The sequence below is a fragment of the Aspergillus heteromorphus genome (assembly GCF_003184545.1).
Source record: "Aspergillus heteromorphus CBS 117.55 chromosome Unknown BO70scaffold_3, whole genome shotgun sequence".
In the NCBI taxonomy this organism is placed as follows: Eukaryota; Fungi; Ascomycota; class Eurotiomycetes; order Eurotiales; family Aspergillaceae; genus Aspergillus; species Aspergillus heteromorphus.
In genome coordinates, this window is record NW_020290408.1 from 1,021,400 (window position 1) to 1,034,229 (window position 12,830).

The window sequence follows — 12,830 nt, forward strand, 5'->3', positions numbered from 1 at the left end:
GCGATGAGGTGCCAAAAGGTTCAGAGGGGGTGTCTTTCGTTCGTTCGTTAGTTGGTTCGTTCGTTCGGCGGGTCTCTCTCCACCGTTCACCGAAGGGAGGGAATGCTATGGCGATAAGATCGTTCGTTGTATTGAAGAAAGGAGGAACCGTTGGTTAAAGGGGGTTCAACATTTCTTCCCCCTGTCGCAAATCGCAAAATCGATGCTGCCAATCCTTCGTTCTTGTTTTTATTTTCCGTTGTGTGTTCCCGAGAAACGGCTAGACTGTGTAACTGCAAGGGAATCCAATGACGCAAAGTTTGAGTTGAGAGAAAGCCCCAGTCGATACTGAAAGAGGCCACAAGGGAATGGGTGTGAGAGTGGGAATGGTGGTCAGTAATCGATGTCCAAGTCCAATTCAATTGGCAGGAGGCAGAAGGATAGCAATGATGGGTTGGTAGGTGGGCTCAGGTAAGTTGGTTGATGGTGGTGGTGATGGTGGTGGATGGCTGGAGGTGGTAGTAGGGTAGGGCTAGAGGGAAGGAGAGGATGAGGGTGTAGATAGATATAGAGCTGGAATGGGCAACTTCGCAACCGATGGAAGGGGAAGAAAGTCCCGGAGCCCAAGGAGGAAGTGGATTGTATTTAAAAAAGCCAGCGGAGTGTGGGAAAGTCCCGAAAGGAGACTCTGGACGGGCAGGGGATTAAATGATGTATTTGAAGTGGATAATCTAGATATGTGATCAGGCGAAAAGACTAAAAACGTCAACGTTCGAGATAGTAAGTATGGGACAATGGAGCAAGCCCATTTTGGTCACAGCTGTACAAAAGGATGCAGGATGCAGTCGACAGCAAACAGCTGAGGAATAACCGGATCCACTTTGGTTAATATTATTATTATTCTTGATATTATTATTATTTCGAGAATATTTTTTTGGGGTATTTTGAAAGTCCAATTTTTTCGATTTTAATTATTTTTTTAAGGTATGATGCGGGTGGGCTAGCTACCACCACAGTACGCGGAGGAGGTAGGGGAACGAGAGATGGATCGGAACCATCTGACACGGCCGTCAAGGCAACAAGCCAAAATAATGGGGCACCACATATTCTTAGGACCCGTAGGCGGAAGGGAGAGCAGCAGGAAGAACCGGAATCCAAGAAATCTAAGAAAGGGGTGCAACCAATGGCAGGGCCGAAGACACACTTTCAGGTACCTACCTACCAAACTACTCTGGGGGTTGCTACTACAGAGTACGACGACCTACCGGAATACGCACAGCACAGTACGCAGGAAGAGCAGAGCAGAGAGGGGGGAAACAGCCCGGTTACCTACCTCGACGTAAGAGCGGTATGGCCTTCGATTCCTTACAGGACAGAAAAATCAGTCAGCGGTTTTGTCCCAGTTGGTACTAATAGTGAGAAAATAATCGACCTCGTCGAATCAAATAAAGATGTCATAGGGGGAAGATCAGATTCAGATCGGTGCTGGAAATGTATCCATCGACCAGACCTACCTACTGTCAGACCACACTAGAGGCCAAAAGGGAAAGGGGTTGACAAAAAAAAGTGGGAGAGGACTACGGAGTAAAGGTAGACTGGGGGGTGGGAAATACTAAAAGGAAATTTAATTTAATTAAAAAAAAAAAAAAGAAAAAAGAAAAAAAAAGAGAGAAAACACAACAGGGAAAAAGTCAGAGAGAGAGAGAGACAGAGAGAGAAGGGGGAAAGAAAAGAAAAAGAGGAACCAGAGGGTACAGGGGAAAACAAAAAGCGACACAGAAAAGAAAGAAAGAACAAACGAAAACCGCAAATTGCCCCATTCCAGAGCCGCCGCCGCAGATTGACCGGTAGAAGATCCATGGACCTGAGCCCCGGGCTCCGGGGAACAGTCAGCTACGGAGTAGAAGCGCGCTAAATTGGCCCGTAAGGCAATGATGATCGGCTTTCCAGAAGTCTGGTTTTAGTGTGACTTAGTGAGATGATAGATCTAACAGCACCTCCTCCAGCCCACCTTCCGTCACAGAGCCCTTTCTTTTCCCCTCCCGCCCCCAAATCCCAATTAGGGGGAGGACCATGAGTAAGTGGGTGAGCAAAGGCGACTGGCTGTGCGCACTACAGAGACACAGTAGTAGTGTCTATCTATCTATCTATCTATCTATCTACCTATCTACTACTACTTTACACAGTACGCGCACACACACTCAGCTGTCCCTCCCCTCCCCTACCGAGAAACTGGTCCACCGCAGCGGAATTCTGGAAGAGCTAGCCGGGTGCCCACTCTCCTGCTTGATAAGTCGACGGAACAGGTGAAAAGGGGATCGGTTTTTTTTTTCGAAATTACAAAAATGTATGTATCAAGAGGGCCAAAAGCTCCACCACAGGTCGGCAGGTGGTCGCACTACGGCCCTGGAGGTTGGACAAACAAAGACACCAACGATAATAATGACAGCATTCAACAGTCAGAAAATTACTCCCGTCCGACTCTCCAACAGGAAAAATTAACCAACATAAAAGATGGCCCTGATTGGGGGGGGGGGAGAAGAGGAGTGCGAATAATAGTACCTAAGAAGCGGTGAATTCGGTACGGAAAACCACATTGAAATAAAGAACCGAGCAGGACGGGGGGAGGGAGTGCTACGGGAGATGCTGGGTAAGGTAAGCATCGGTACCGACGTCGAGCCAAGAAATCCCAAGGCGTAGAGTCAGACGGAATTGAGGCTGGTGATCTGATATGGATGGATCGGGGAAGGGGGAGGAGGGGTTGGGCAAGTGCACAAGTGCAAGTACGGATTACGGAGTAGGGGAAAGGGGATCTCAGAGAACGAGTAGAACAGATAAAAGATGAAAAGAAAATCAAACAGGGAAACGGAAAAAGAAAAAAAAAAAAAAAAAAAAATTAGCGGGCGGAGACAGACAGACAGACAGAAAGAAAGAGAGAGAGAGAGAACACAGGGCGACAGACAGCAGTATCATCTCTCTCCGTTTACCAAAGTGGGACTGATACTGGGGTTGGCGGCTAGATGGAGGTGAGCAATCGACCCCCCAGCCCTTACGGTGAGAAAGGACGCTATTATTCCATCGCCTCCAAAGTTGACCTGAGGTAGGCCGAAACGGGGTGATCGGGGAGAAAAAAACTGATTGACATCTAGTACGATCACCCTGTCAAAAAGGAGAGGAAACTGGAAAAGTGCATACACGGGCAATACCATCAGGTTCAATACCGCTGTACGGACAGTGTATCCAATACATACAACCAGCATTAAGGGAAGCCGGTCAGAAAAGTGGGATGGTTCAATGGTTAAGAAAGAGTCTCCAAGTTAATAAGCTAATGGTAATCTTCAATCCCCCAAGGGACCTTATCCATCCCTAGAGGCCTTGTATCTAGATAGACCGTATGTTTCTAGTATTACCTCCCTGGAGCACGCTAGAACACCAGCAGACCGTCCTCATTAACATTGCTAGCCTCGATTGACCATGCTAATGCGAATGCTAATGCTACAATGGCCTCCCGGCTCCTAAAGCAAAAGCTCCGGAACTTTAATGCGATCCCCAGCTCCTACTGAGTACTCCAGAGTCCAGAGTCCAGGCGGAGGAGGTCATATTAGCCTCGTCAGGGGAATGGTTGGTAACCTTACGGTACCTGGAAAATTCCGGGGAGGGGGGGGGGGATGGCTAGCAAGGGCTGGCTTTTCTTAAACTGGTGAAGAGAAGAGAATCGAAGGCCCCGAGAAGCGAGGAGGGCAGGCGGCATTGCAGCCGGTGGATGATCAAGGATGCTTGATTGGCGCTTCAGGACGAACTTTATCGTTTCTGCTTCTGTTGATGGCCGCCAGGGTCCTGGCGTAAGTAGGTAGGTGGGAGTACAATAACATTCAAAACCCAGTCCGCTCATTTTCTCCACCCTTCGTCGACGAACTGGAGATACCTACCTAGGTATTAAGTATTACTCGGTATGAGGTCGCGTCGCGGGCAGTCGTCGGACGATTCTTGTTGTGGGATCGATCCATACTGCCTCGGATTCCTTTGACGTCATTTCCATCTGCTAGCTAAACGGCTAGCGTTCGCGGTTTCCCCGTGTTGCCTGGATCTGTTAGTGTTCCGACCTGAAACAGCGGGTAATGCCACAGTCCGTCCGTTCCTGATACATAACTTACTTACCATCAGGTATGGGCCAACGAGACTGACACCTCCCGTCTCCAATTATTACGGGGTAGGTATCTAAGGTAGTATTGTTGCCGTTTCCTCCCAATTGCGTGGCCATCGAGTAGGGCTCCAACATGTAAAACATCAACCTAAGAACTAAGTAGGTACACCGGTTTAATGCTCTTGTCATTGGCCAAACGCCGTCCCGTCTATCCAAAACGTCGGTACTACTAGCACCAGACCAGACCGGAACCTAAAGAGCGCTCCACCCGAACACAAGCAACGCTAAGGGCGGGCGGAGGTGGGAAGGACCAAAGGATTGGAATCTGTTTTCCAGATCCTCTGCTCCAGTCTTCCATCTCGGCACGTTACGTATGGTACGGTGTACAGAAGGGGGAGGGTAGGTACGGACTACGGAGGACTCCGGGACGGGCAAAGAGTCGGTGGTGGTGGTGGTAATACACCACCGCTGCATAAGGTAATAGTACCATGCTGTGGATCTCATAGTGCCTGAGTTAGCGCGGTTCAGATCTGGAGCCACGCGAGCCAAACGAGGGTCAAGAAGAGGGGAAGAAAAACAATGGAAGGTTGCGAGCTGCAAGTGATCTTTTGACCACCATAGTGGGTGTATCACCATCTGCGAATAGCCAGCCCGGTGGGGCACTCTTGATACGGGCGATCGACCATTAGCATCCGCCCTTTGCCCAGCGAAAACCGGGGGGGTGGAAGAGTCCACGGCATGAAGAGCGGACAATAAACGCGGTCAAAGAGAGAGAAGGCTGGGGGGAGCGGTATACGACGTCATCGTACTTTGACAACAGTGACAGACAGCTGCTGAGCCGGCCGACGCGCTAAGGGATCATTGAGGAGACCAATGGGAACAGTCAGCGACCCCGACCGTTGAATGGAAACCTGATAACCCGACAGGTAACTCCAGAGTATGGGATGGGCTCCAGGGTATGCCGAGGAGGGTAAAGTGCAACCAACGACTCCAGGTAAGGCGGGTTAGGTTAGGTTAGGTTAGGTAGGTAGGTACATGCCCTACACCACGCGGAGGGATGCAACCTAAAGTCTGACCCTTGGGTCCAACCGTCCAAGGTTCCCTCCTATCCGTGGACACGGCCATGTCGTAGGCAAACAACCGAGACAGACAATCCCAACGTGCAGTCGACCGTCGCAAAATTTATTGTCTCGGACGGGGGGCGGGTGATTGCCCCCCGGGTTGATGCGCACGAGGGAAATGTCGGGTCTCAAGGCCAATACCAGAGCTTCCCTGGGGGACCCGATTGGTTTGCCCAGGGATTTCTGCGACGACGTGCGTGCTGTCGAAGGATTCCCTCGACTTGAATGCATTTCTTGCATTGAGTGGAATGTACATGGCTTACCCCTCTTTTTTTTTTCTCTCTCTCCTCTTTCTTTCATTAATTGGGGGTCTTATTATCATTACTATTTGACAGACAAAACGGGGGATCGTCTTTGGGTTTCAAACATCCGCAGTTGACCCAAACAGCCCATGATTTGGCGGTGTCTGCATGACGTGCTTCAAAAACATCATACATGGTACCTGGGGAACGAACGGGACTGTGTACCATGGTCAGCGGTCTTAGCTCGAGTGACCATGGTCGTGTCCAGCTTGATATCCATTCGGACGTTTCGGAGGGAAACAGGAAAATGAACGGTGAAATGTCATCGCGACGCGACTAGCTCTTATCAGGTACGTACGTGCTGCTGCGCATCATGTGAGAGCGTGACCCGTCGCAGCTCTGCGAAACACGGGGCGATTGGGTGATCAAGGGGGACCCTGAGAGGATTAGCTGTTGCTAGCTGCAGGCGCTGCTGATGACCGCCTGGTCATTGGCACTGATGTGTTGTTGGCAGAATTATCCGGACAACGCTGGTGTGGTGCCGGTGCCGATGCCCTGCAGGTGCAAGAGCCCTCTGTGGCCGTTGAATGGGTTGGATGGGTTGAATGGTGGGGAGGGAGGGGGAAGCGTCGTGGATCGCAAGGGCCCGGCAGTAAGCGGTGAAGGGGGAAGGAGGGGCTTGCAGTCATCTTGGGTAGGGACAGCAAGTGAAGGAGTGAATGTGACTGCATCGATCCCTGTCTACTGCGGGACAGAGAGGCTGTTTGGCAACGTCTGTCAAGATCCCGGCTTGTTTTACCCTGTTGGCTGCATCGCCCGGGTGTGTTTATTTCACCAGCGACCGCCCTGATAGGCCTTTGGGGGGGGGGGGGGGGGAGGGGGCACTGCTCTACTGCTTTGGGCAGAAATCGAATGGCAGGCCGTCGTGGCTGCTTGACTTGAATCATGCGTGCCTGCCTCGGCAGTGTTCACGGAAAGGGCCCTGGTCGGCCTTGCAGGGAGCGACGAGAAACATACGGTGAGCGCAAGCCAGCAGCACCAGCACTCCCTCCAACCTGACCCAACACAGCCACGATAGGACTAGGTAGCTAGCAGGAGGGCAGCAATCTTCGGAAAGCGGTTTTCCGTTTTGACAGCTGGGCCATGATCAACTCCTAATGCAAGGCAGTTTGATTGCTACCACCTCTGACCTACATGCGCCTCTGGTTATCGCACTGGCGGGGCATTGGGCTGCCCCGCGGTACATCGGTTTTGCTGCGGTGTACAGAGCAGATGGGGGTCAGAGCCAGGCTGAGGGGAAGGAACAGTAACATCAGCCCATGATGCCGTCGATAATCCCTCTCAGTCCGACAGGAAGATGCCGGAGGCTGCCTGTCAGCTTGGATAACGAGTCAACGACATATCGTGCAGGTATCATCATCATCATCATCACACCTGCGATGAATATACTGCCGCCTGCGGAGTACATACACCCAACATGATAAATAGACTATAGTACTATATACTACGTCGAGGGCAAGTACCTCTCAAGAAACAGACGCCTTCTTATCGCCTCGTAACCGTACTACCTATTCTCCGATTCGCCCAAGATCCTGCAACAACACTCAGCTGTGAGCTCTTCATCACTCTGTCTATCTAATCATCGATCCATGCCTTACTGACGCATGACGCTCTCTGTCTGCCCTCTCTCTGTCGTCTTTCCCTTGATGCCCCTCCTCCCCTCCCTCCCCCTCCCCCTCCCCCTCCTTTTCTCAGTTTTTTCTTTTTTTTTTTTTCCGCATGTCACTCATTTTTTTTAATTGCTGCCGCGCTTCCTCCATCCATCTATCTATCTTATCGTTTTCACCACTGTCCACGGGACCCGATAGCTAGCCAGCTATCTTTATTCCGGGCACGGTACATACTATTAGCAGCTGGCAGATGGCCCACCTGAAAATAATCAGCTGGGGAGGGACAAGCCACCCGCTTCCTGTCTGTTGTGGAGCGTTCTACGGAGTACAGGCGCAATCCCCGCCCAGAGTGTCGGGTCCGCTGCCTGTGACGTCCGCCTCTACAGTCAGTCGCTCAGATGCTCTGGGACACTGATGACTACCCTATACGGGGTGAGAGTACCGTCTGCCAATCTCATATTCTCGCGCGACCTTTTGTCTCAGCCCCTCCTCGTTGATTAGAAATCTGTCTAAGTTTCGTTTCCCATATCTCCTGTTGCCTTACTACACACTCACCACTCTCGAGTCGCCCGATGTGTCAGTGCCGTCTCAGCGTGTCTGGTAAGTGGTAACACTAACCGCTTGCCTAGTAATGGCGGTGGTGTATCGTCCACGTATGGACGCATGTTTCAAAGTAATTAAACTAGGCGGTATGTAATGAAATGGACGTGCTCAGGTCGCGCGCCCTCCTCGGGCGGTCCCCCTCCACCCCCAATACAGTTGTTTACTCCGTTGAGTAAATGTATCGAATCCTTCTAGAATCCGGCACTATGGGGATCAATCACTGACGGGCAGCGTAAGTTATTACTGCTACGCTATCAATCATGCCACTACCGGGTCCTCTGGCGACAACAATTCGGTAAGGGTCGATCGATCGGCGGCAACAGCAGCACCACCCAGCACCAGCAGCAGCAAGCAAGAGCAACTGTAAGTGCGGCTGTGGCGGGTCAATTGCTTACACAGTTACCGTGTGTTCCCTAGTCGACTACGTACGTACCTACCTACCTACCTAGTAGCAATCGTGGTCCATTTTTTGAGATCCTTGAAGGCCCTTGTCCACCGTCATGATTACGGACATGATCCGGTCAATTGTGGAGTACTACTATGTATCATGCAGTAAGCCGGCAGGAAGGCTGATGAACATCATCATCATCCTGAAGTCCCTCCGGACTTGCTTAGTCTTACTTACTGCTGCTTTGCGATGGCAGGGTCAATTCGACGCATTGCGTTCCATTCATTTGTCGCGGGTTCTCTCGGTGATATTCCGTTCGCTTTTCGTGCTAAAATATTATGTCGAGGACGGAGTAGATAGATAGATAGATAGATAGTACCGGTAGATGCCTACAGCCTACACCTACCTACCTACTTTCGCCTTCCATTTTTCCAGGTCGATTCGAGTCAGTGGCACGAGCTAAGTCCCAATCCAAGGAAAATTTCAAGTTAATCAAACAAACAACACGAGTCTTAGCGAAGGAAGAAGTAACTACGGAGTAGGTACGTTAGGTAGGTACCTAAGTAGGTATCTACGATAATAATAATAATAATAACCAGACCCATCCATCTTCTTCTGACCGACCACCTTCCGTTTCCATCGACCTCATCATCAACCTTTACCCCATCAGTAATATTACCTATTTATCGCCCAACGTCAGGGAAGTCGGGACTATGGATATACTTTTGAAACGACCCAAGGTACGGAAGTCCCGGGGAGTGGCACCCGACGAAAAGGTACCGTAAGCGAAGAAAAGAGGTACGAACCCACCGGCTACCCTACCTGAACCGCAGGTCTTTGTACACTGGAACCGGCTGCGGCTCCCCGAACCAATAAACGCACCCAGGCCGGCTCCAGTGGATGGGCACATTTGTTGGATGTGAAACCATCGCCCTTCTTTGTAGAGTCATGGCCGACCACCTACCTACCTACCTAGATAGATAGTCCGCCTCTTCTATTTCTTTGATTTGTTGCGTCATTCGACACACACACACACACACACACACACAACACAACCAGCCGCTGCGCCGCCGGCTCGGCGGGGAAACGAATGGGCGCGGCAAAAGAAAAAAAAAAAAGTACGGACCGAATAAGTACTAAAGTAGATGGATAGATAGATAGATAGATAGAGATAGATAGATAGATAGATACTTACCACTCACTACTCAGGTGACCTGTTGACTTCCTGTCACTAAGTACTCGCTAGACTAGCCACTGTGGGTAATATATCTATCTATCTATCTGTATCTAGATACGGGATCGCAACGAGGGAGGAGCTGGGCAACAAAAAAAAAACAAGTCCTTCTTTAGTCTATCTACTTACTCCTCCTTTGGCTGCTCCAGGCTCCACCTCAATTCCAAGAGCGAAGGGGGAAAATGACGCTCAGATCGGGTTAGCTCAATCCACTCGGCAGGGACGGGATTTTCAGGTCAAGTATCTACCTACCTTAATTAGTGTCATACGTCGAGCAGGCGATGGGACGGGATGGAAATTGAAATTATTATTATTATTATTGTCGAGGCGTGACCGCAAGTTATCTACTTGTTTGGATGCGAGATAGAAAGGGTTGTCTGCGCGGTGATTGGCACGCGTTTGTCCTACTTTTATTTTATTTTATTTTATTTTTCTCTTACAACTTCCGGGCCGACGGATCATGTAAGGCTCATGCCTACTAAGATACGGAGGAGCGACACCCTACATAGTACATACTAGATACATACTTACTAGTAAGTACTTTAGTGATGATTGAGCGTGTCTCAGTTTAAACCACCGGCGGTGATGTAGGTGAGCTCGATTAGGTAGGTAGATGTGTTACCGGGAAATTGGATCTCCCAAAATGGATATAAGGATGTAGGTATACTATAAACAGAATAAGGCGGCAGAAGTTGCTTGTCGCCAAGTATCCATCTATCCGAAGAAAGAATCACGAATGAGGCAGGTAGCAGCATGATGATGGATGTGGATGTCTCTAACACGTGGACCGACCGGACCGCAGCAACATAGGTAACTGGCTTCGCATCTAGCTAGTCTAGCCTGTATTCTTATTCTTAGTCGTGTGGGATCTGGAAGATACTGTTGGCGAGCGCTGAGATTTCTCTGACGCTAAGCTCCTGGAGGGCTTGGAGAATGGCATCGACAGTGGTCTGGGGAAGGCCTTCCTTGTTCCGGGAGTAGATGTCAATCCCGGCCGGCGTGAAGTGGGTTTTGGCAAAGAAAGTAACAATCCACTGGTTGTCGCTATCGTCGTCATCCGCATGACCGAAGCCAAGACACTCCCAGTGTGAGCTCGCGATCATCAGCCACCCTTTGCCTCGCCAATCCCAGGCCCCCGGATCACCGGGCGTTGGCGTGTCCACGCCGTGGACGGACTTGATTTTCTCAGAGCCGATCGATTGATACCTAACAATGTCGTTGAGCTTGATCACCCCGGACGAGTCGATGGGCAGCAGCTCGTAGGTGATGTTGACGTTGCGCTTGTCCTTCCAGAGCGGGAGGCTCGAGTGGGTTACGTGCCAGGTCCCTAGGAGAAAGTCGTTGGTCGGAGGGACGCACTTATTCCCCTTGCCGGCATAGATTCTCGGGAGTCCGATGAGGGGAGGGGAAGCCATGGTTTTGGCTACATCCGCATGATTATGATATCAGGAGCTGGGTGGGGGGGGGGGGAAGGGGGGGGTGTTGCTCTCCGGCTGAGGGAGCTGAAGGCGGAAGGCGGCGAGGAACCCCGCCCGCTTTGTGCCTCAGGCATAACACCGCAATACATATGACACTGAGCATAACACAGTGGTACCTACTACTACTCCGTACCTCCTACCTACTCCATACTTGGATATGCTCTACGGAGTGCATCAGCGCTATATTAATTATCTTATATGATCGCGCCCTCCCTCTCTCCTGGTGCCAGTCCAGGAACACTAACTCTGACTGGCTTGCCCTGCTGCTGTCGAAGAAACAGACAGGGGAAAGGAGGGGAACCTGCGAACCGCCTTTGGCGACGCCATAACCATCCTTCTCCGGCGGTGGCAAACTTGGTCATTAGATACTCGTCGTCCACCTCCACCGTCTGATAGATGATAGATGGACGAAGGGGACCTTTGTAAGCGGACAAATTAGTCGACCTCCCGGAAGTTAAGTCCAGACCTCGAAAAGGAGGAGGACTTTGGTCTCCAACGGGATGTCGGATCCGGTGCCGCGGTGACGGATAACAATCAAGGACCATGGGTCTGATCTCCAATCACGCCCGACTGGTACTAGTCTTGACTTTGGTCTGATGGATGGATCGCGTCCTCTACGGTCCTCTACGGTCCTCCTCCTCTTTTGCCGGTTTCCCGCCTTTTGACTTTTTCCAGACGGCGCACTATTTGCGTTCCAGCTCCGCCCCATCTTTGAAGGCTTCGCCCATCGGACTAGTCTTAGTCTGCTTTGCTGCGATCATGTGAGCTGCAGGGGAATTCCATCCTCCCCCTTCCGGCGGCACCAGGAACACGATCCCATTCGCTCAGGCCCCTGCGACGCTAGCTGGATCCTACATCCGCTCCACTGCGGAGCCTCAGGCCAGGTCGAACGGCTGTATATACTCTATCAACTCTCAAGGATGCGACGGGCTAGCCATCCATGGAGGCGTCCAGCCGTCGACATGGGTTGGAAATGATGCGCCGCTGTCGCGAACTGGTCTCCCCCCTCCTTCCCCAACGTGCGCATCTCCTCGGCCTTCCATCTACACATCCATCAACCGGAATGCATGAGTGTCCCGTAACATCCGACAGGGATGTAACAATGGGCTCTAACCTTAAAACACACTATAGGCCGGTAAGGAAGTCTACCCCCCCTCCTGGTACTTTGGACTAATTAATCAACTAACCAAGTAGGTAATTAGCTAGTGAACATAGCACAAATGACTAATGTTCGCGGATCGAAAACGTTGATTTGCAGGCGTCGTCTCTAGTTTGCTTTTGTGACAGCCGAACTACTGCATCCTTGTTCACAACCGTGGGCCAATGGCATTGTCATGCAGGTGGCCTGCTGTGAACACCGCCATAGTCTCAAAACAAGATGGACCAGTGTTACGCCTAGACTCCACGTCGATCTGTCACTCCATCGACACCCGAGACCGCGCATCGGGCGCGCGGTGTTGGGTGGTCGAGGCCTACTTAGACTGGCATTATAGGAATGATCTTCCTTGTCTCGACCCGAATGTTACGTTTCTGCCACCACTTGCAGCTGGACTGTCGTGGAAGCATGCTCTACAGAGCACCCCCTGATGGGTCTGGGTGGCCGGACGAGGTTGACAGATCCTGCATCCATGCAGATATGTATATGTGCGTTTCATCACGTCCATCGATCCAGAATGCCTACGAAGGCATAGATATACCGGTATAGGAAAATAGTTGGAGGGGCCCACTACCGTGCGACTGTGGACACACATCAGGATGCTGGTTGGGTAATCAAGCAATGTCACACAGCTTGTGCCACAAATGCGGCACTCAAGCCAGTGAGCCCACTTGTACGCTTTAATTAGACACCACCTGACCAGCTTCTTGCTGCCAGCATCTGATGCGACAGGCACCGAGCATGACGGTGTCACCGTGGCTGGCATTAGTACTGCGTACTTTGGACCTTTTGCCTATCAAGGAAATTATTAGTCC

General features: G+C 51.1%; 2 protein-coding genes across 2 annotated transcripts; one reads left to right on the forward strand and one right to left on the reverse strand.

Moving 5' to 3' along the window:
- Positions 1-1,979: 1,979 nt before the first annotated feature.
- Positions 1,980-2,367, forward strand: BO70DRAFT_133616 (uncharacterized protein). The gene has a single exon (XM_025538062.1). It carries the CDS (start codon positions 2,053-2,055, stop codon positions 2,287-2,289), a length of 237 nt encoding a protein of 78 aa, XP_025402897.1. The 5' UTR covers positions 1,980-2,052; the 3' UTR covers positions 2,290-2,367.
- Positions 2,368-9,910: 7,543 nt separating this feature from the next.
- Positions 9,911-10,830, reverse strand: BO70DRAFT_359054 (uncharacterized protein). The gene has a single exon (XM_025542447.1). It carries the CDS (start codon positions 10,794-10,796, stop codon positions 10,236-10,238), a length of 561 nt encoding a protein of 186 aa, XP_025402898.1. The 5' UTR covers positions 10,797-10,830; the 3' UTR covers positions 9,911-10,235.
- Positions 10,831-12,830: the final 2,000 nt, after the last annotated feature.